At 34.2% G+C, this 21,124-nt stretch overlaps 2 protein-coding genes across 4 annotated transcripts in view; one reads left to right on the top strand and one right to left on the bottom strand.

Annotated features, from left to right (window-relative positions):
• The window catches only part of LOC112053535 (proton-coupled folate transporter), a gene marked incomplete in the record, with an annotated part of 21,849 nt that extends 12,411 nt beyond the window's left edge, over positions 1–9,438 (bottom strand). Inside the window, 5 exon segments of the mRNA XM_052890928.1 lie at positions 643–933; positions 1,581–1,766; positions 2,647–2,821; positions 5,189–5,383; positions 9,247–9,438. Coding sequence (XP_052746888.1) covers positions 643–933; positions 1,581–1,766; positions 2,647–2,821; positions 5,189–5,383; positions 9,247–9,252 — 853 coding nt within the window.
• A 1,664-nt stretch (positions 9,439–11,102) lies between these two features.
• LOC112053529 (uncharacterized) overlaps positions 11,103–21,124 on the top strand; it is a 61,395-nt gene continuing 51,373 nt past the window's right edge. For 2 of the 3 annotated variants that reach the window (XM_052890620.1, XM_052890621.1), the window contains exons 1-2: positions 11,103–11,379; positions 20,073–20,222. In XM_052890620.1, coding sequence (XP_052746580.1) covers positions 11,251–11,379; positions 20,073–20,222 — 279 coding nt within the window. In that variant the 5' untranslated portion in view covers positions 11,103–11,250. The remainder of the gene's footprint in view (positions 11,380–20,072; positions 20,223–21,124) is intronic. The other variant, XM_052890622.1, reaches the window with a different exon arrangement.

Here is a 21,124-nt window from a genome sequence, read left to right as displayed (position 1 = left end):
GGCGCCACATAAATTAGTTACAATTTTTCCCGATAACAGGCGATCCATAAATTAGAACCAATCTTTCATTAGTAAAAATCTTTTCCTATAGCGGGTGCCGCATAAACTAGTAACAATCTTTCCCGATAGCGGGCGCCGCATAAGTTAGTACCTTAGACCATTAATAACTGGACTACCTTTTTTCTTACTAATTAATTTTTTAATTACTAATTATTAATTATTGCTGCAGCTATCTGCAGCAATAATTAATTAGTAATTGAAATGCCAAAGTGGCAAAAGGTTGCCACGAAACTTAGGGTTTGGCAACTGAAGGCACTCTTCAGTATCCCGGAGAAAAATTACGTTTTATACTTGAACGATTGAGGGTCTCTGAACCCTTGAAACCTGCTATATTCTAAAGCCATCACATACTAAACTCTATAATTGGCTACCGTACTTACCTACAATAGGAGCATGGACTGGAAAACTTTCAGCCTTCATAAAATGGGGTACGGTCTAGATATCGTAAGCTTTCGGTTCATGAGATAGTGCCACGAAGATATTCAGAGATGGCGTAAGAGGTGTTACGTGTGGGTTTTAAAGTTATTTATTTCTTTATACGATGACAAATAAAAGATAATTTAAAAGTAATTGCTATATTACCTCTTTGGAATGTATAGAACGCCATAGAAATTAGCAGGAACCATAAAAACATTCTTCTGTTATTTGGTCTTTTCTTTGTCAGTGTCACTATTGTCTGTTTGATATTGTTAAAGTCGAAGAAGTCCCCAATAGGATTTTTGACACCAGCTTCTCTCAAGGACTTCTGTTCAGGCCTGGTCTGCCAGTTGAGGAACAGAAAGCTGTACACTGTGGCAATAATCATCAGGCAAGAATTGATTGCGAACATTGCCGTGAATGATCTATTTACCACTTTTGTGTATAATAAGTTACCTAAAACAAACGAAAATTTACAATTTTCAACGATTCAGTTAGTCTTTTTTAATTGTTTTCTCTATGAAGAGGTGGTTTAAAATAAATGAAATTTTAATTAAAAATCTATAGATAGGCTTGTGATTGATAACACACATGCTTGATAGATATCAATGACAAAGTCAAAGTTTAGAAGGTTCAACCTAATTTTAAAAAGCAAACAATCTTTCTCTTGGTCACGGTTTAAGGTGCTTTCCGGAATACTACTTTAAATTTCGGACTACTTTCGAGATTATATTTACATAGCAGACGCCACGTCATTAAACGTCATTCGCGTAGTTCCCGTATCTATGAGAAATAGAAGGGGATAACATTTATGACACTCACTAAAAACGTGGCCTTATATAATTTCTAAAAAATGTGTAAAATAATTTTCAAAATCGGATCAGTAAATCTAGAGATTACCCCTACACACAATCTTAACTTCTAGACTGACCCAGAAACTCATGATCCATATGATTTAAGAAAAAAAAAAGGAGACAGTTAAAAGAACTTAAGTAATATGTTCTGGAAACCCAGAATACAAAGGCGTTCCTACAGAACACAGAAAACGCAAAAGCTATTTCATTCCGTCGGCGTTATACATACCATAGCTAGTTAAGACTTACCAATAGCTACTCCAGTAGGCATAGTGCTTAAGTAGACAACGTCCAAAATCCCCACTCTTAGTGTCCTGCTCTCAAGCGTAGTCACATCCGCGATGTAGGCGAAGCACCCAGCAAATATAGATAAGTCCGCCCCTGTCAAGGCGCTAGGGAATGTTGCTGTATATATCACATACTCCACTGGCCACTCTAAAACGTAACAGGGAACATTTTTTTTTTTAAGACTGTATAATTATAATAACCAGTACACAGTAAAATTAAACGTGATTTGTGTTGCACTATGGTTAGACACAAAGAAGAAAGATTTTTATATGGAACATAAGCTCAATAACTGCTGGACCGATTTTAACAATTCACCAATGGAAAGCTACATTATCAGGGAGAGTCAAAAGCATAGGCTTTAACTTATCTCCTTATTCCTATAGGTACGAAAACTACGCAGGTACCTTATTATCTTGCTTATATAAAAAGCCAGAGTGCTGTAGACTACACGACTGAAGTGAAACTTCTTAAAACAAAGATTCTGACGAATTAAGAACCTACTCTTTTTTAAGTCAATTATGTCATAATCATCATTACCCATTATTCGAGACTCGTGTTTACTGCTGAGCACGAGTCTCCTCAAAGAATGAGAGGGACTAGGCCAATAGACCGCCACGCTGGCCCAATGCAGATTGGCAGACTTCACACACGTAGAGAATTAAAAAAATTCTCAGGTATGCAGGGCTTTCCTTCACAGTTTGAGACACGTGATATTTAATTTCTTAATATGCTCATATCAAAACCACCATATAAAATAGTCAATTATATATTATGTATAAATGTAAAGCGTCATCTATGAGCCTCAGACATAACTGCATCGCAACAGATTCTTGAAATGTACAAATAGGGATTGTTTCAAAGATCTCTTCGAACGCCATCTAGAGGTAGTTTAAAATAGCAAACACTATTAACTATGCCTGTAGATGGCAACACGCGTCATCCGATTACGAATTTTCGTAATGTATTCACGAAATCACTCGTAAAGTCCAGCGTGCGCAAATAAATTTCATTTCAAAAAGAAACTCACGTTTTACAGTATTGAGTGTGATCATCAAAGAGAAGAATAGTTTCCCAAGCAGTCCACCGCACAGCAGCACTTTCCTGCCGCGTTTATCGCTATAACTGCCGAGGAAGAACGCCAACAGCAACGGCACCACGTGACCAGCGATGCCGTTCCACTGGTGGAATAAAGATACCGTCACCTGGAAAATTAAAAAAAAATTATCTATATTGTTTTTATCCGATAAGTGGATCATAGATGTGCACTTAGGCTTCCTGTAAATAAATAAATATATTGATTCGCTATAACAGCCAAGGAAGAACACCAGCAGCAACGGCACATCATGACCAGCGATGCCGTACTACTGGTAGAACCTATCCTATCCTACTACAGTGTAGAAAATTATGGACTTCCTCTAGCTATATCAGACACAGACGAAATTTAAAAAAAAAAAGGTTTCACTGTTGTGTAAATAAATAGCACTTGATAAGACACAATTATTTTGAAATCAGAGAGAGACAATATAAATTTATTTGAATGTATTGATTTGATATTAATAAATCCTCTACGCACGGTTCAACCTGAAACCGGAGCATTCTCTCTCTCTCTCTCTCTCGTTGACTCTACAAAATTCTGATGCAAAAATATTTCAGGTAATCCGATCCTACTAATGTGAAAGTTTGTATGGATGTTTGATTTTCTTTAACGTCGCGACTACGAGTACCTCAGACTAAATACATAAGGACTCGTATCGCACCCAAATTCACGAACAAAATTTTCTGCCATTTTCTAAGGAAAACGAGCTTAGATTTCATACATATCTTATACTAAACTAGCAGTTTTTGTTCGTTTTTTACACCATTCAAGTACATAAAAAGGTATTTTTACGAAGGATTTTAAACGACGGACACGATTGTAAACTATGAAACATCGATTCTATAGAGACAGTGTTTATAATCGCATAAGATCGTTGATCATATACTTTGACAGAAAAATAATGTCTTGCGAGGCAGGTCTTTATCTAATTAGTCTGAGACGAGTACTGATCTAATGTAGCTGCTACTTGGAATGAAGATAGACTATGTCCTGAATTAACACATAGGCTACTTTTTCTCTCGAAAAAATCCATAGTTTCCGCGAGATCCACCTAATATTATAAAAGCGATAATTTGTATGGATGTTTTAACGTTGCAACTACTGAACCGATTTAGCTGAGTTTGGATCGGTGATGGATCGTAAGTTGTCCCGAAAAAATCCATGCTTCCCGCGAAATCCTACTCATATTATAAACGAGACATTGTATTGATGTTTGTTATTCTTTAACATCGCGACTACTGAACCTATTTACCTACAAATTTTAAAGAAGATAGATTATGTTACTACTTACTAATTACTACACAGGCAGTTACTTACTTGTCCCGAATAAATCCATAGTTCCCGCAAGATCCTAATAATATTATAAACGCGACAGTTTGTATGGCTGTTTGTTACTCTTTAAGCCGCGACTACTGAACCGATTTCGCTAAAGTTTGGATTGGTGATAGATTATATCCTAGTTTAACACGTAAGTTATCCCATGGTTTCTGCGAGATTTACAAAAAACTAATTGTAATGATAGTATGAACTCTTTCCAGCAAAAACTTCTGACTGGATTTGATTGTTATTGGCATAGATTTACGAGTCGGTACAAGTACTTGTAATTCTATGATTGTTTGGAAACAATTTGTGGAAAATTCTGGAATTCGAAAAAGTCGCAGGTATCAGCTAGTAGCAAAATAAATCAATTAGTTACTAAATAAATATAAATACATGAATCATCTATATCATCTATAGGTTTTTCTTCTTATAGAAGAGGAATATGGAGCTTAGACCCACCACACTGATTCAAGGCGTTTCAGCGGTACCAGGGTGGTAATGTTTAAGTTTTAATCGATCATTGTACTTTTATCAGATGTTAACTATAACGAGTCATCGGCCTTTCAAATATTTCGTAACATATATGCAGGGTCCCGACAGATGAATTTGCTACGTGCTTTAAAAATACCTTGCTATATATCTACGAATATGTATACCTCTACTCAAAAAGTCTCGTACAATTAATGTCAACTTAAGGTTAAATTAACCGAAGCAGATGCCAATTACATTAACAAATAGATCTCCAGTGAGGTGTCCTTGTTCAACAAGGTAAACAATAAGAAAGTAAGCATACAAGTCACACAAGTGTTTTTAATTAACACCTCATTTATTCAATGTAAAGAGTATTTGTTTATGCCCGTGGCTTCGCTTTGGTTAGCCGTAATGAGTAGCAGCAGGCGACACCCTGTTGATTGCAAATCATAAACCGTAACTTAATGAATTCCGCTTCTTTCCCTATCCTATAAGGTGGCCTAGCCCCGTACACTACAGGCTACTACTTTATCAACTATTTAATAGCTTACTACAGCGCTAGATCTCCCTCCCTATAGGATAGGGAAGGAAGCGGATAATGACGAGAAATGAAAAATTGTTTTTGTGATCTGTTACAAGAAAATTACTATTAAAATTATAATTATCTAATAAGGTAGGTTACCTGAACTTCTTTGTTAATATCACTATATTTGCTTATATTATAACATATATCCGCACTGTAGCCATGATTCACTGTGCATGTTCTGAATACATAAAATGTTTGTTCTATAACACTTGTTATCATGAATGCCATCATATAGAAGAACATAACAGGTTCCACTGTTATTTTTTTGTACCATGGCTGTATACTTTCTTTCTGAAAAATAAAATCAAATTTTTAACAAAAACTAATACAATGTAATTTTTATCTGTTCTCTTTACGCTCCTTATATTACAAGCGTACAGTATGTTGCTTAATAACCTCCTCTATCTTCTACTAAAAGTTTTATTTAAATTGGTTTAGTTGTTCCAGAGATTAAGCCTGGATGAATAAATAGACATATTTTTTTTTAAGTTTTTGTTGCACTAGACAAAAAACAGATATTTTGAAATTACAGTCAGACACTTTAAATTTTATTTATTATATGTATTGATATGAAGAATAAACAATAACGAAAATATAAAACATGCTGCTTAACCTTGCACCACATGGTTTGTTAGGTTGTACCAGAGTTTTTGGATATTAGTTTAGATCACAACACAATATCAAGAATATCAAAAATCGAACTGAAATTGCTTGCTAAAATTGATTCCACGTTTAGCAGACTTGAATCAAATCTGTACCTAAAACCGATTACTTATTAAACTTTGGATTGAAAGACACAGTATGTGGAAATGCAATGTGTGAATTCTCTCAACTGCAACTTGTTTATTGCAGAAAAACATAAAATATGCAATGCTGCAAAATGATGAATGCTCTATCATAGAACGATGTAGTTTATAGTAACTAGGTACGTTATAGATTTATTACCAACTAGCGAACGCCCGCGACTTCGTCCGCGTGGAATTCAGTTTTTCACAAATCGCGCGGGAACCGTGGATTTTTCCGGGATGAAAAGTAGCCTATGTGTTAATCCAGAGTAAAATCTATTTCCATTCCAAATTTCAGCCAAATCGCTTCAGTAGCCGCACCGTAAAAGAGGAACAAACATATTTACACACTTACACACAAACTTTCGCCTTTATAATATTAGTAGGATAGTAGGAAGTAGGACTAGCGGACGCACGCGACTCTGCCCGCATGGAAATCGTTGTAAACTTTAAACCCCTATTTCACTCCCTTCTCTTTATATTTTCGTTATGTTTTATATTTAATAAATTGTCCACTAATATTACTTTGCTACTTTATAATACTATTTTGCTGAGGCGAAGGTTCCCGACTTTTTTGCGATTATACGAAATCGCATAGCCTCTTTCTGGGAAAGACTCAGACAAACAAACAACGTCATCCTCAAGGTCATCGGTGAGCACATATCTGGCCCGATATTTGACCATTGGCGACGTGTTCACCGGGACGCAAATAAAAAGTAGGTAAAATTAGTTATAAGATGACGTGCAATTTTATTACGAATTATTTTTATTTTTATTTTTCAGTAATTATAAGATATCATACCGTGTCATTTTAATATTTTAGTTTAATTTACGACGTATATTTAAATTATTATACTTTTGTATGTGGATTTTTATCCTTAATAAAGAAAAATTATTATTATTATTATTATTATTATTACAAAAGTATAACTTGAAAAATGAACGCTATACAAGATGGTTGGGAGTATTTCCCATAACTTCAAGGTGTTGACGAGTCCACTTAAATAAGCCGAACTGCAACTAGTTTTTTTTTGAAACTACAAACTATTTTAAATAATTCCGACTATCCATATAGCACATGCCTTTAGGTAAAATGATAAGAAATATTTTTTATTCAATGACAAGTTATTAAAAAAAACTACGACCCCCTTATAACCTTTTAGAATTTTGAAAAATCTTGAACAACATTATTTTTAGTATTTTTTTGGTAGTACGCATACCAATTTTCACAATTGTAACTTTCAACCCCCGTTTCACCCCTTTCAGATTTTTTTCGCGACACAAAGTATCCTCCGTATTATGGTCTCAAATCGTGCTAATATGAATTTATTCAGTAGTTTCAGAGTGCTGCTCTGTCAACCAAAAGATGGACAGACAGACAGACAAACAAATAAAAAAATATATATATTTAGCTTCAGTATCAATCATAATATGCCTACCAACTAAAATTTTCAAAATATCTTCAATGTACAGAATGCAAACTGTTACACTTTATTATAAGTATAGATGATTTCATCACAATCTTGTTCTAAATGATAAATATGATTTTAGTAAAAGACACAACACAACTACCTACATAATATTATATATATTGAACCATTGATCTTGTTATCAATTGAAACAAGATAGAAATTACGTATGCCGTCACTATCCTATAAACAATGTTGAAACTTCAATAGATTCCGATTATCATGAAGTATATAAGATAGTAGCTATCAGATATATACAAATGAGATGTCAGATACAATCAAGTCACTTGAAGTTAGCCGCTGCCTCCCTCAATGATTCTCCGCACTTCCTTAATAAATTGACAATTCATAATTATTCATATTCATCATTCATATCATCATGAGCTATTTTAAAATATTTTTATACAAATGGTTACATAAAAAAAATATTTATTTATTTTGATAACAACTTCAGTTTTTAATAACCAATGAATGAAGTGAATAGGTAGTTTAATTTGGGGTCACTACAATCTCATCATCATCATCATACTATTTTAATGGGCTTGGCCCTGGCCAGGTGGAGCTTGGACCCACCATCCTGCTTCAATGTGGGTTGGATAAGATAAATTTAATAAGACAATCATTGTTTATTATTAACACTATCCTGCTCCAATGTAGGTTACAATTTAATAAGACAATTATTGTATAATATTCATAATAAAGCAATGGTACATATAATATTATACCATTAATCTTGCCCTCTTGCTACCTACTTCATAAAGGATAGTACGTCTTAGTACTAGTCTTATTAATTTCTAGTTACAGGCATTTGTGGCTTAACAAGTAATACTCTGGTTGATCAACTTGGGGTAGTGCTGTATAGAATTAACTAAATGTTATTGTTTGTCCTGAGAAGTGTTGCTTTGTTTATTATCAATGGTTTACTATTAATCATCAGGTAAATTTTAAGTAATTAAATATCACATGAAAAAACATTGTGAGGAAACCTGCATACTAGAGAATTTTCTCAATTATCTTGTGTGCATGTGTGAAGTCTGCCAATCCGCAATGGGCCGATGTGGTGGACTAATGACCTAACCCCTCAGAGATGAGACTCGAGCTGGGCAGTAAGCCGTATATGGTTTGATAATGATGCTCAGTCTTAGAAATAATTGACAATTATTTCAAACAAAAAAAAGAACATGCAAGTACTTCTGCGTAAACACCACACACATTCAACTGCAACAATTTTCTTAAACTGCTTTTGCTTACCAAAATAAATTCCTTTCCAAGATATAAACTTGTATAAGTACTGTAAAGTGTTTAATTAATATTATTCCTAATTTTATTATTTTTAATTAGCAGCATTATCTATTAAGTACATTAAACAAATTTTAAATCAAAAATCAGAATCAAAATTCATTTATTTCTAGTAGGATTACTTTAAAAACACTTTTGAAACATCAACTTTGACTATTTGTATAGACGACACTGGTACAAAAGGCATGTTTTGCTGAGAATATTATTTTTAATTAATTATTAGCTAATAGTATTAAGTGATTTTTGAAGTTTATGTAATTTAGATATACTTAAGTACCTCCATATTCTGAAAAATAAACGTAACTGCTGGAAGGCTTAATAATTTAATACTTTAAATTATTAATTTATTGATTTACGTGACGTTTCCAATAAATTAAAAATACATGTCATAAAGTTAATTAATAACACTTGCATGATAAAATAAGTATATTATTAAAGTTATTAAGTAAGTAAGTATATTAATAAAGTTATTAATGAAAAAAAACATGAATGTGAAGAATGTGACAAATAATAAATATAGTTTTATGATACTTTATTAATTTATTAAAAACATTTTAATTTTTTGCTTTTTGGCGGCAAAAACGAATTTTTAAACACTGACCTCCATTTATTTCACACTCTTGCACACTGGACTGCAAAGAGATCATCAGAGATTTTTTTATATCTTTTTCATCTATCGGAGTTTGTATTTCTGGGTGCTGGAGAAGTTTGAATTAATAAATAATATAATTTTAGAAAGATGTTTAGCAAATGTGTCCTAATGTCAATTGCAATGCAATTCACTACGTTCTAAAATGACAGATTCGTGCACAGATTATTAAGATATTACCCCAGTGAAAAAATGTCAAAATATTACTTTCACAGACACATTATCTCTAAGGTACCTTACTGCTCGGATCAAATACAAATGGATTTGTATGGCATCGAAATTCACCAACAAAATTGTCTAATATTTTGGGGGAAACGAGGGAAACTCGCGTAGAAAATATTTAACACCATTATTTATATTCTATCTCCTTACACACAATTATAAATATGTTTAGAAATACACATACAATTAATTTTTACATAGTCTAACAAACTCGTTACATAGAATATTCGATTTGATCGATGTTTTGTTGTTCCGGCTGAAGAATCGATTCGAAAAAAAAGAATATTTACCTTAACGAAAATATGGCAAATATTTTTTTAAGTGCTTCGAAGACTGGCAGTTCTGTCACGTTGTGTGGCAATACTGATTCTCGGACATAAATATAGGCCAGATTAAAATATAAGTCATGGGAGGCGTCGATTAATCGCTTTGCGATTTCTTTAAAAAGAAAGCGAATACTCGGACCCCACGGACTTAGCGTTTTGACCGCAAACAGCTTAAATACATAACCTCCAACGAGATTGCTATATTGGCACCGCTTGAGGGTCTTTGTTTATGCAGCAGCACCATACCTGCACAGTCCATCGTGCCAGGAAGAAGTGAAAGTGCACGAGTGTCCACGCAAATCGCTTCCCACATTAAAAGCCCACCCATCTTCCATGGCATCAATGACATGCCGTCCAATCTCTTACCCTCGTCGCGCGCCGAACCATTAGGTTCTAAAACGGCAAGCTCGCTGGCGACGACAAAAGCACAACAGATGATGTCATTGAGACTAGTGTGCCGTAGAATACGGCCAGTGCTACTACAGGCACAAAAAACCGTGGTGTCCGAGTTTATCGACTAGCTCTTCACAGATACAGCAATGCGGAGAAACACACAGAGCGCCCAAGCGAAACCTTTATCTTTTATTTCTTTTAGGTACATGTAAAGTGGGGGTATGTTCTTTTATTTTTTTATCTCATAATGTGGGGTATCGTTGGATAGGTCATTAAAAAGTATTGTGGGTACGTTTGTAAATTATTAACGTTTTTTTTCTTTGTTCGTGGGTTTTTGATCTTTGACAAAGGGGACGTTTAGAAAGTCAGGTCTTTTTGTAATTGATCTGAGCCGTTACTGGTTATTGTTGTATTTATCTATGCGACAGTATATTATAGCTTTTATTTTATCTTTACATCATTCTATCCGTAGTATAGTTTCTGATATGAACAGCGAAGATTTAGAATGTTCCGGCTTCGGTGTTTCTACACTTACGATTTGTGCATCTTCAAGGCAAGAGTGAATAGGCGAAAGACCTTAGAATAGGCATCTTCTAAGCAACTTGGAATACTAAGACCTAAGATTAATTACCGCTGGTCTGAGTAAAATGGCGATATCTCTTTGACTTTACATGGTTTTCGTGACTTAAACCAAGATTTACGCAATAGATACTGTACCGAGTCGTAAATCTATGCATGCGAATTGCGATGCATTCACTACTGAGTGAATATCTATTTGCCAAAGAGAAAATTGTATCTATTTGCTTTTTGTCTGTGGTACCCTTTAACAATTTACTCTTTGAAACTACTCTTTGGTCTGTGGTGTGGTGCCGTAGGCTTTAGTTGTGTGTTCTAGGTTGAATGTTGTAACAAGGAAATTCGTAGTTTTGTTCGTTTTTTTACATAGAATTAAGAATATTTAGGCCCAATTTATGTTCTTGACGAACTTTTGTACGTGTAAAGTGAATTCGGTGAGATGGAGTCCCCGCCGTCAATCTCCACGCACTCGGAAGCGCCTCCTTTGAGTGAAGACAGCGGTCTGCTGATTACAAGTGGATCATTTTCTAGTGATTCTGCGAGTGGTTGGCATCACAACGCATCCGAGGTGGGTATTGCTACTGAATACGTCACAACAAACTTTGTTTATATAGATTCTTGACTTTTATGAGCTTTTTAATTCATCATGTCCAACTTCTTGCATGATTACATTACGAAAATCTTTCTAGCGAATATCTTAGACGATCCTCTATGCAAGGTTTATGTGTGCTTCTATTTATTATTTGTTATATTGTATAGTTTGATAAAAGTTTTATGACTCACTTAGGTTAGTTTCCATTTTTAGGTTAGTTTCAAAGAAGTTTTAAAAAATGTTTTTAATGGCTATTTGGGAGTAGAAAAGCTTTTTTATTGAAGCTAATAAACTACATTTGTATTTATTAAAAAAATATACAAATCAAAATTTGTCATTAAAAAATAGCAAAATTTACAAAAAGTGCAAGGAATAGAGATATTAATATTTTGATATTTTTTTAATGATAATTATAAATTTTATTATTAGTTAAATTACAAAACTTATTAATCGAAAATAAATTTAATAACTACTATATTTTCTTTGTAGCAATTTTCTGAGGGATTCTAATCATCTTCATCTCCATAGAGCTTAATTTATAGAATCCTTGAAATGGAATGTTGTTAGTCTAAACTCTAACAAATTGCCTACTAACTTTTCTGAATTTTAATTATTTTAAAATTAAGTACTTAATTAAATTTTAAAATAATTAAAATTAAAAGAGTACCTACCTACTACAAGTTATAATTAGGAAATTTTGGAAGACTACAGTCATTTAAAAACAACTTTTATGTTGAAAAGTTATATCATAGCAGAAAAGTTTCAATGGTGTTGCAATGGCAGAGCTTATTGAAAGAAAGTTCACTGAATTCAGTAATTTTATCCCCATTCAAGATAGACAATGTGAGAAATAATATTATATAAAACCAATATTTAAAAATTAAATAAAAAAACCGAACGGACACTAAAATGCGTTAAAATACAACAAATGCATTCTCAAGTATGTATATGATCACACTACAGTGTTTTAGAAACAACGCTTTTTTATCAAGCAGTGTTACATTTTCAAATTTTTGGCTTTGGAAATAGACCAAATTGCAGTTTCACACTAGCACTAAAAAAGTGCTACTATTAGTATCACACATATGGGCTAGACATGAAGATGAGGTGATATATCATCATTATTAAGCCATATTTGGCTCCCTGCTGAGCTCAAATCTTCTCTCAGAATGAGAGGGGTTTGGCCTATAGTTCACCACGCTGGCCCAATGCGGATTGGCAGACTTCACACACGCCGAGAATTAAGAAAATTTTAGGATAGTGGTAGGATAAAGGTAGAGTAGTGTAGGGGTAGGGTAGGGTAAGGGTATAAGCAGCACCCTACCATACCGGTAGAGTGCTGCTTATTTGTGAGAAGACATCTCTTTTTTAATTTTTTGACCCTAGGGACCCTGTTCATACCAGCTTTGGTCCATCTCCATTTTCTAGTCTACAATTTCAAAATATATTCTAATTTTTTTCTTTTATGATTATATGTATTTATATACTTAGATATTCTTGTAAATATACAATTTTGCCATATTCCATACTATTCTGAAGTTTATATCTGTCACATGCTACTGCATTTGTGGGTCTCACTATATGTAAGTTGTGTACACTTCACTTTAGAGTCCTCTAAGATTATAGACTATATGCCAATAGTTTGATGGGTCTATGTTAAATCATTATATTCTGCTATGTAGAATACTCCTACACAGTAAATAAGTCTCTTCAAGATATATAAAAAATATTGAAAAAGAAGTCTCCTCTCCGAATTGCCTAACTCCTATCATTCTGAGAGGAGACAGGTGCTCAACAATGAGCTGAATATGGGTTATTAATGATGATGATAAATGCCTTGGAATCTTGAATAATCTCATATGACTCCCAGATCAGAGTAACTTAGTAAGATGGGGGTAAAGCCACTGAAATATCTGGTATATGGTGAGGAACAAGGCACTTGTTGGTTGTATGCAAGGTGCTCTTGTATAGGGTTCTTCACTCACATAGTCATGATAGCGTACTTCAAATTATATGTGAAGCTTTAAGCCTTTCAGTAATTAGAACTCAAAAAGGATTGACAACAAATAAAAGACAAATTGACTTCGTCAAATTAGGCACAATATCAAATTCCAAATAAGCTCTATTCAAAACTGCAGCAAATTCTATATTAGTATTTATAGACTGTTCTACAACAGCTCTGCTCATAGTCTGCCAACTCTGTGTGGTGAGGCAATAGGAACAGCAAGGCACTTGTTGGTTGGATGCAAGGTGCTCCTGGATAGGGGTCTTTACTCACATCGTCATGATAGAGTACTCCAAATTATACGTGAAGCTATAAGCCTTTCAGTAGCTAGAGCTCAAAAAGGATTGACTACAAATAAAAGACAAATTAACTTCGTCAAAGCAGGTTCAATAACAAAATCATCTAGTAAGCCTTACTCAAACCTTAGGTTCTGCACCTGATTGGACTTTATTAATGGATACGTATGAGAAACATTATAAAATCTCTTCTCTCTACCACACGATGGACCCGGCACCCGCACGGTGAATCCATGGAATGCTAAGGTATCTCTGAATCTCTGAATCTTACCAAATTTGCCTAGGCATGAAGAACAACACGAGCAGAGAAGGGGAGTGTTATTTAACTGTCAACCCTTAACCTTACACCCATTGGTCGCCAGTCCAGGGTTCTGCTCAGCATTTTTCTCTCTGGTGTACAATGAACTTGTGGCACTTGCACTGTGAATCCATGGAATGGAAAGAAATGTTCGTAGTACTCTCTTTAATGTTTGTATAAATCCGTTTTCCAGAAGTTCCACATCTTATTTATTAAATGACAATATGCGTGCTATAGTCTGGCAAGTTTGTTGATGACACTCCCATGATATTCGGGCGACGAGGGGAAAGACTGCATGGGTGTAAAATGCGTGCGTGCGTGCGGAAGTTAGGTGCTTCAGTCGTGTGTTTTTTATTCATCGCTACACGTTCTCTGCGACCTGCGCGACCAGCGCGGACCATGGGGAGTGTTACGAACGAAGTTGCCAAGCTATAGTTACTCTCGTAATTTCCTAGTCCTCGTAAATAAAAAACAAAGGTTTTGTTTCAATATGGCACTTTTTGTAAGACAACAATTTGCTTGAAAATAAAGTATTCTTTTGATTTACAAATAAACTGCTGATGTCTAAATTATCTATATGTATAAGAATCTCTCTGCTTTGCGAAATGTATGTGTATTATACTTAACTGTTTCTATGACTAAATGGCACAGCATTTTATCAGCTGAAGGCCAAAAAAGATTTGGAATTCAGTTTAGTTACAAATACCTTGTCTCACAGATGGAAATTAATTTTTATTAATTTATTTAGTAATCTAATCTATATTTCAACCTTAAAGATAGGCGTCCACATGTCCGTATCGGACGCATCGCGTTAAACGGATTTTTAATTTTACGGTAGATTCGTGCGATCTGTACGATGCGGATCAGTGGATGCACTTGGACTACTACTATATTTCTGCATATGTTTCTGTTTTGCTTGTTTTTTTTTTTAATTATTGTGGCGTACAAATATAGAGATATTAAATAAATAAATAAATAAATAAATGCTTACGATGCGAATATGCGGACTTTCAATGGTATGCTTCGATTCGACGCCTACCATTAAAAGTCTATACTCGTATTTTAGTATGTTTTTATTTTATTCATATTAAACTTCTTTTTTTTTGTTTTGTTATACTATACTATTATTATCTGTGTGTGTTTATACATTATATTAGTATTTATATATGTGTACTAGCTGATACCCGCGACTTCGTCCGCTTGAAATAGGGTTTCTACATTTTTTTCCCAAATAATAGCCAAATCCAGTAGTTTTTGAGCAAAAAAATTTGATAGCATAATAATTACAATTAGTTTTTCGTAATTCGCGCAAGAACTATGGTTTCTTTCAGAGTGTGTTAATCCAGGATATTATAGGGTCTATATTTATTATAAATTTCAGCCAATTTGGTTTAGTACTTGTGACGTAAAGGAATGACAAACATACTAAAACATTTACATACAAACTTTCGCTTTTATTACAATACTACTTCGTCCGCGTGGAATTCGGTTTTTCACAAAGCCCGCGGGAACCATGGATTTTTCCGGGATGAAAAGTACCCTATGTGTTAATCTAGAGTAAAATCTATTTCCATTCCAAATTTCAACCAAATCGCTTCAGTAGCCGCAGCGTAAAAGAGGAACAAATATACTTACACAATTACACACAAACTTTCGCCTTTATAATATTAGTGTGATAGTGTGATTAGTGATCTAATCATATCATAGGTAATGAACCGTTGACACGGACGAAAGTGCAAAGTTTACAACACTGACGCAACTTTGTCTGTCTATCGGTCTTTTACCGGATATACTTTGGAGAGTGTGCACAGGAACTTTTTTAATCTTGTTCCTTCATCGCCATTTTACCACAGAACAGCAAGACGTCGTTCACCGCACGAAACGTTTTGCGTCAATGTTTCTAATTAGAACTGCTAAGTTGTGGAATACCCTTCCGGCGTGTTTGTTTCTTACAATTTGTGCACCTTCAAGGCAAGAGTGAATAGGTATTTTACAGGCAAGCGCGCTTCATCTTGGACCTCATCATTGCTTACTATCAGGCATGATTGTTGCCAAACGCAAGCCTATCTTACATAAAAAGTGTGATGATAACGCTATGCAATTCTAAGTTTGTAACATTAGTAAATTTCTTTTTCCGATACAAAATTAACCCACGGGAAGTAATTTTCCGGCATCTAGCAAACGCCCGAGGCTCTGTCTATGCGAAATCACATCTATACTAATATTATAAAGCTGAAGAGTTTGTTTGTTTGTTTGATTGAACGCGCTAATCTCAGGAATTACTGGTCTGATTTGAAAAATTATTTCAGTGTTAGATAGCCCATTTATCGAGGAAGACTATATATATTATCCCCATATTCCTACGGGGACGGGAACCACGCGGGTAAAACCGCGCGGTGTCAGCTAGTAATATCATACATTGAATACAATCCCACGAGAAAGAAGTAGCCTATGCGTTAATCCAGGCTATAATCTCAATTCTGAATTTCAGCGAAGTGCAGTAACAAACATTCATAAAGAGTAATAAATATCCCGCGGAAACCACGAATTTTTTCGGGATAAAAAGTAGCCTATGTGTTAATCCAAGGTATTATCTTTCTTCGTTTTAAATTTCACCCAAATCGGTTCTGTAGTTGCGGCGTAAAAGTAACAAACAAACATACAAACTTTCGCGTTTATAATATTAGTAGGATTGTTTATAATATTAGGTTAGTAGGAATGTATATATACAAAATTATATAGTAGTATACTGTATATAGATTTACTTGTATATTATCTTATTACCCATAACACAAGCTAATCTTACTTTGGGACTAGATAATGATGTGTGTATTGTGTATGTATTTATTATAAAGATATATTTATTATTTGTTATAAAGAGGTAAAGTTTGTGAAGCTGTGGGGTTTAAACTATGGATCTACTGAACCATTTTAAAAATTCTTTTATTGATAGAAAGTCTAGTGAGACTACTTTGTGGATTTGAAAAGTAGCAGCTTTCAAACTATCCGTACTTATCTATAGTAGAAACATGGGCTTTTTATAATCAGCGCCGGAGGTCTAGCCTTCACAGGCTCTTATACTACCATTTTTTCATATGAGCATATATAAGCGTACGCAATGAATTGTAACCTTTCCCATGTAATGTGTGTATAATTTTATATTTATTATGTGTGTAGATTTATTAGTTCTTCCCTGCTATGTGTATTGTTTATGTGTATAGTTTTATATTTATTAATTGTATGTACCGGCAATCTATATAATTCAGGTATTCTATACAATGTGGCAATGTAAATATGGAATACTGGAGGCGTTCTGGCAATGTACATGAATATTTTTTTTATAACTGGCTTTACGGCTCTGGGTTCTAAATTAAAGCCCTACTAAGTGTGTAATTCACACAACAATTTACCAACAAATAAATTAAAAATGAGGGTATAACTCGCTAGTCATTTTAAAACTAATAATAATTATAATTATTATTGCTCTTAAATTAATGTTTTTTTTTTATAAAAAATAACATTGTCTTAATTTAAAATAAATAAGTAATATATGACATGCGTTTTCTATCTTTATGTCTAATTTGTTTGTTGGTACATCGAGTATTGCTTTTGTATATATAGCTGAATGAACCTCATTCATTCATTACCTTTTCATTCAGCTTTACCTTCTCGACTTTCGTTTCGCTACAGAGGTCGCTCGCTATGCTCGCCACCTCCCCCTACAAGTCTACGAGCCTACGAGCCTACGAGGCTTGTTTCATTCAGGACTTCGTTCACGAGCTTATTTATAGCTTAGCGCTTTACAAACACACTCAAGGGGTAGGGCAGACTAGACAGTCTGAAGTCGAAATTACACAAAAGTGAAGATTACGCAAAAAATAAGGCCAGGACGCTGTCGTGGCTGAAGTCCGAAGAAACGACATCAACGCGCCGACGCTCTACTGGTGCAAGGACCAGTGGACGTAGCACGTGATGTTGGGCCTATACGTCGATGTTAGGGAATGACAGTCATTGTTCTAGTGGTTAGCCATGTGGTTTCGGTTCGCGAGGTTCTAATCCGGAGTCCTCGGGATTCGAGATATTAAACATTTCTTTATTCTAAGAAATATTTAATAAGAATTCTCAGCCCGGAGTTCGGAAGCTGGTGGTGTTACCCCGTGTCTCGCAAAACACGTTAAGTCTTCGGTCTCGGTCATTAGTAGATAGTGGTCGTTATAAATTCAAACAACGCCCGCATTAACCTAATTATATATTAACGTGATCCCGCCAACCCACATTAAAGGAGCGTGGTTCTAAGCTCCATATCCCCTCTCCTTTAAGGAGGGAGGCCAGACCCTCTACTAAAATATTAAATCTATTAAAATAGACAATGATGATGCGACTATCGCGAACATATACTGATCTAAGCGTCGAAGCGTGTGTACCGCCGCTTGCAATGGTAGCTGGGTAGCCCAGCTGCCGTTGCAAGCAGCGGTAATGAGCTTCTTACGTGTCTTCACCCTATGTGGTACAAAGTTCTGGGAGACAGACTCCACTGCCTGTGGCCTGCTGCCAAGACGGATAATGGGCCCTTGGTTGGCTGTAGTTACTCTATAGATATAGGTGTAGGTTCTAAATCGTCTTTGTCGTGTTGGACAAAGTGAGTTTGTGCGGTTAAAATTTGACTTATAGTAATAAATGAGAACAACTAGCGCCACTTCCTTTCCTTAACCTTTCCCTAAATTCGGAATTCCGAATGTCCCCTCTTACAAAATCTATGAGCAATGAAAAATCTATATGCTTGTATGAGATTCGATTGAAAGGCATACTCGTATATCGAATATGTGACACGGAAATGCTTTTCAATAGGTCCGGCGAACTTTTGTCTGTTTTGTGCAACCCGTATATTGGTTAACCAAAGGTGCGTTAACAATACCTACTCGTACATAGGTGTCGCGCCAAAAAGAGCACTAAAGCTTTGCTGCACATAGCAACTTTTTACAAATCATTATTAATTGCGAATGAGTAGTATTGCCTGTTTGTTTAAGTGTGACCAAAAGATGGAATCCATTTAGAATTAATTGTTTTCAGGTATGAAAAGTATTGTATGCATTTTTCCGAGATAGTAAATGTCTTTCAGAAATTTGCTAAAGCGTTAGCTTTATTTTGTGAATAAAAAAATATTTGATTAATATTTATATAAATATTTTATTTACTTCTGGTTTTATAGAAATAAGTAAGTAGAAGTAGAAATCAAGAAACGTCGTCATTCGAGCACGAAAAATGTGTCAAATTTGAAAAGACTAGGATTTCTAAAAACGTTAGGTTTTTATTACCAAAGTTGCTAGTTTTGGTAGAGAGCCTATAATTTAGTCGAGCGTCGCAGGGATCTGCTAATAGATAAGATGATAGTAAGGGTATATTATGGCTATTTCTTTGCGGAAATCGTCAGAAAATATTTCTTGTTTGTTATGTAATAAGATTTATTTTATTCAGAATAAAAAGAAATATTAACTGGTTCTAGGTTCAAAAAAAAGATTCAAGGAAATATGTTAGTTTTATACGCAACTTTCTAATCCTTGAATTACGCTCAAATCGATAAATTTTCGTTTTAGCTATTGATTAACCCAACTAACCCTTAACGGACGTGACGGTTAAGTTACTTATTTTTTGGCGATGCCCTAAACGTATACCCACCAATGTTAAGGGCTCATAATTGATACCGTCTGCCGCGTTCGAGTAAATAAAATAAAATCTATTCGACTACCCTATTATTTGACAAAACAACAATTTAATAATGTAATATAAAAAAGATAACCACTGACCTTAAGAGTTAAACCGTAAACGTTTGATTTTTTTCTTAGCATTGCTCAATCTAGTAGCAGTTAGGGCGCTGATTAATATAACTTATAATTAATATAATGCCATTGCACAACATTTTATGTACAACACTACATAAAAGTTCTAAACTTTTATTTGTAACTGCTCATCCCTATGTATTTGTACAAGTCCCGTACTGCGCAGGTCAAACGGCGGGATACTTTTCAAGTGACCACTACTCTATATCTGTGTCATCGTTTTTGATATGCAGTTACAAGAAAGCGACTTCGACGAGCGGTCGTTGTCGCTCTGTGAATCGACGGAGATGTCAGAGCGAATGTGCGGTGATTACTTTAACACATTGAAGAAAGGCCCAATGAACCCCGTGATCACTGCCATCGAACCACCACCTGAATTTCAGGTAAGATTTAGACGGAAAAGTAAATAGTAGACTTTGGAAGAAAGTTTGCGTCAGAAGTTAGTTAGAAGTTAGTTTATATGTTGCCTTTAGTGATTTTTTTTGTAGATTTGATTATATAATTAAATTTTGAGTAGTGGTTATATTTTCCTTAGTGAATATTTATTTTCATGATTCGTAATTTACAACTTATAAAAATATTTTTTTATAAAACTGTTTCTTCCAATCTTAACTACTTTTTAATTAAAAGTGCGTAACGATATTACTTTACAAATTTTGTAAATTACATTTACAATACACAAATTTAAATATTAGACATTGAAATAAAGTTCGCGTCACATTTAAAAATTGTTGTGTGTTTGTTGCCTTTTATTCTTTTGTAGATTTAATTTAAATGATGATTAGTGGTTATATTTTCATCCGTGAATATTTAGTTTATTAAAAATAATTCTTACATTATTAACAACTTTTTAATTAAAATTACGTTCCGATATCTATAAAATGTTAAACCATATATTTTATTAAGATTTCCAAAAAACAAATGAAAACTTTAGAAATCGTATGCTTCATATTTTGTTTATATGTTGCATTTAGTGTATTTTTTTGTAGATAGTTAATTAAATATTGATTAGTGCTTTTATTTTCATTACCGAATATTTATTTTCATGATTATTTATTTTTGTAAACTTAAAAATGTTTTTTATAAAACTATATAGGTACATTTACATCATTCATTTTTAACAGCTTTTAAATTGAAATTTCCGGAAATTAGTTTATTTAACTCATTACCGTGACTGTAAAATTACCGGATCGCAAACCTGTTGGTAGTAAGCCATGAGTGAAACTTACTCCATGCCATATTTCAGGTTCCACCTGACCAGATAATTTATACTTTTGATAACTGG

The sequence above is a fragment of the Bicyclus anynana genome, chromosome Z (assembly GCF_947172395.1).
Source record: "Bicyclus anynana chromosome Z, ilBicAnyn1.1, whole genome shotgun sequence".
NCBI classification, from domain to species: domain Eukaryota; kingdom Metazoa; phylum Arthropoda; class Insecta; order Lepidoptera; family Nymphalidae; genus Bicyclus; species Bicyclus anynana.
Note: the sequence above shows the minus strand (reverse complement) of the source record. Positions and strands in the feature narration are given on the sequence as shown.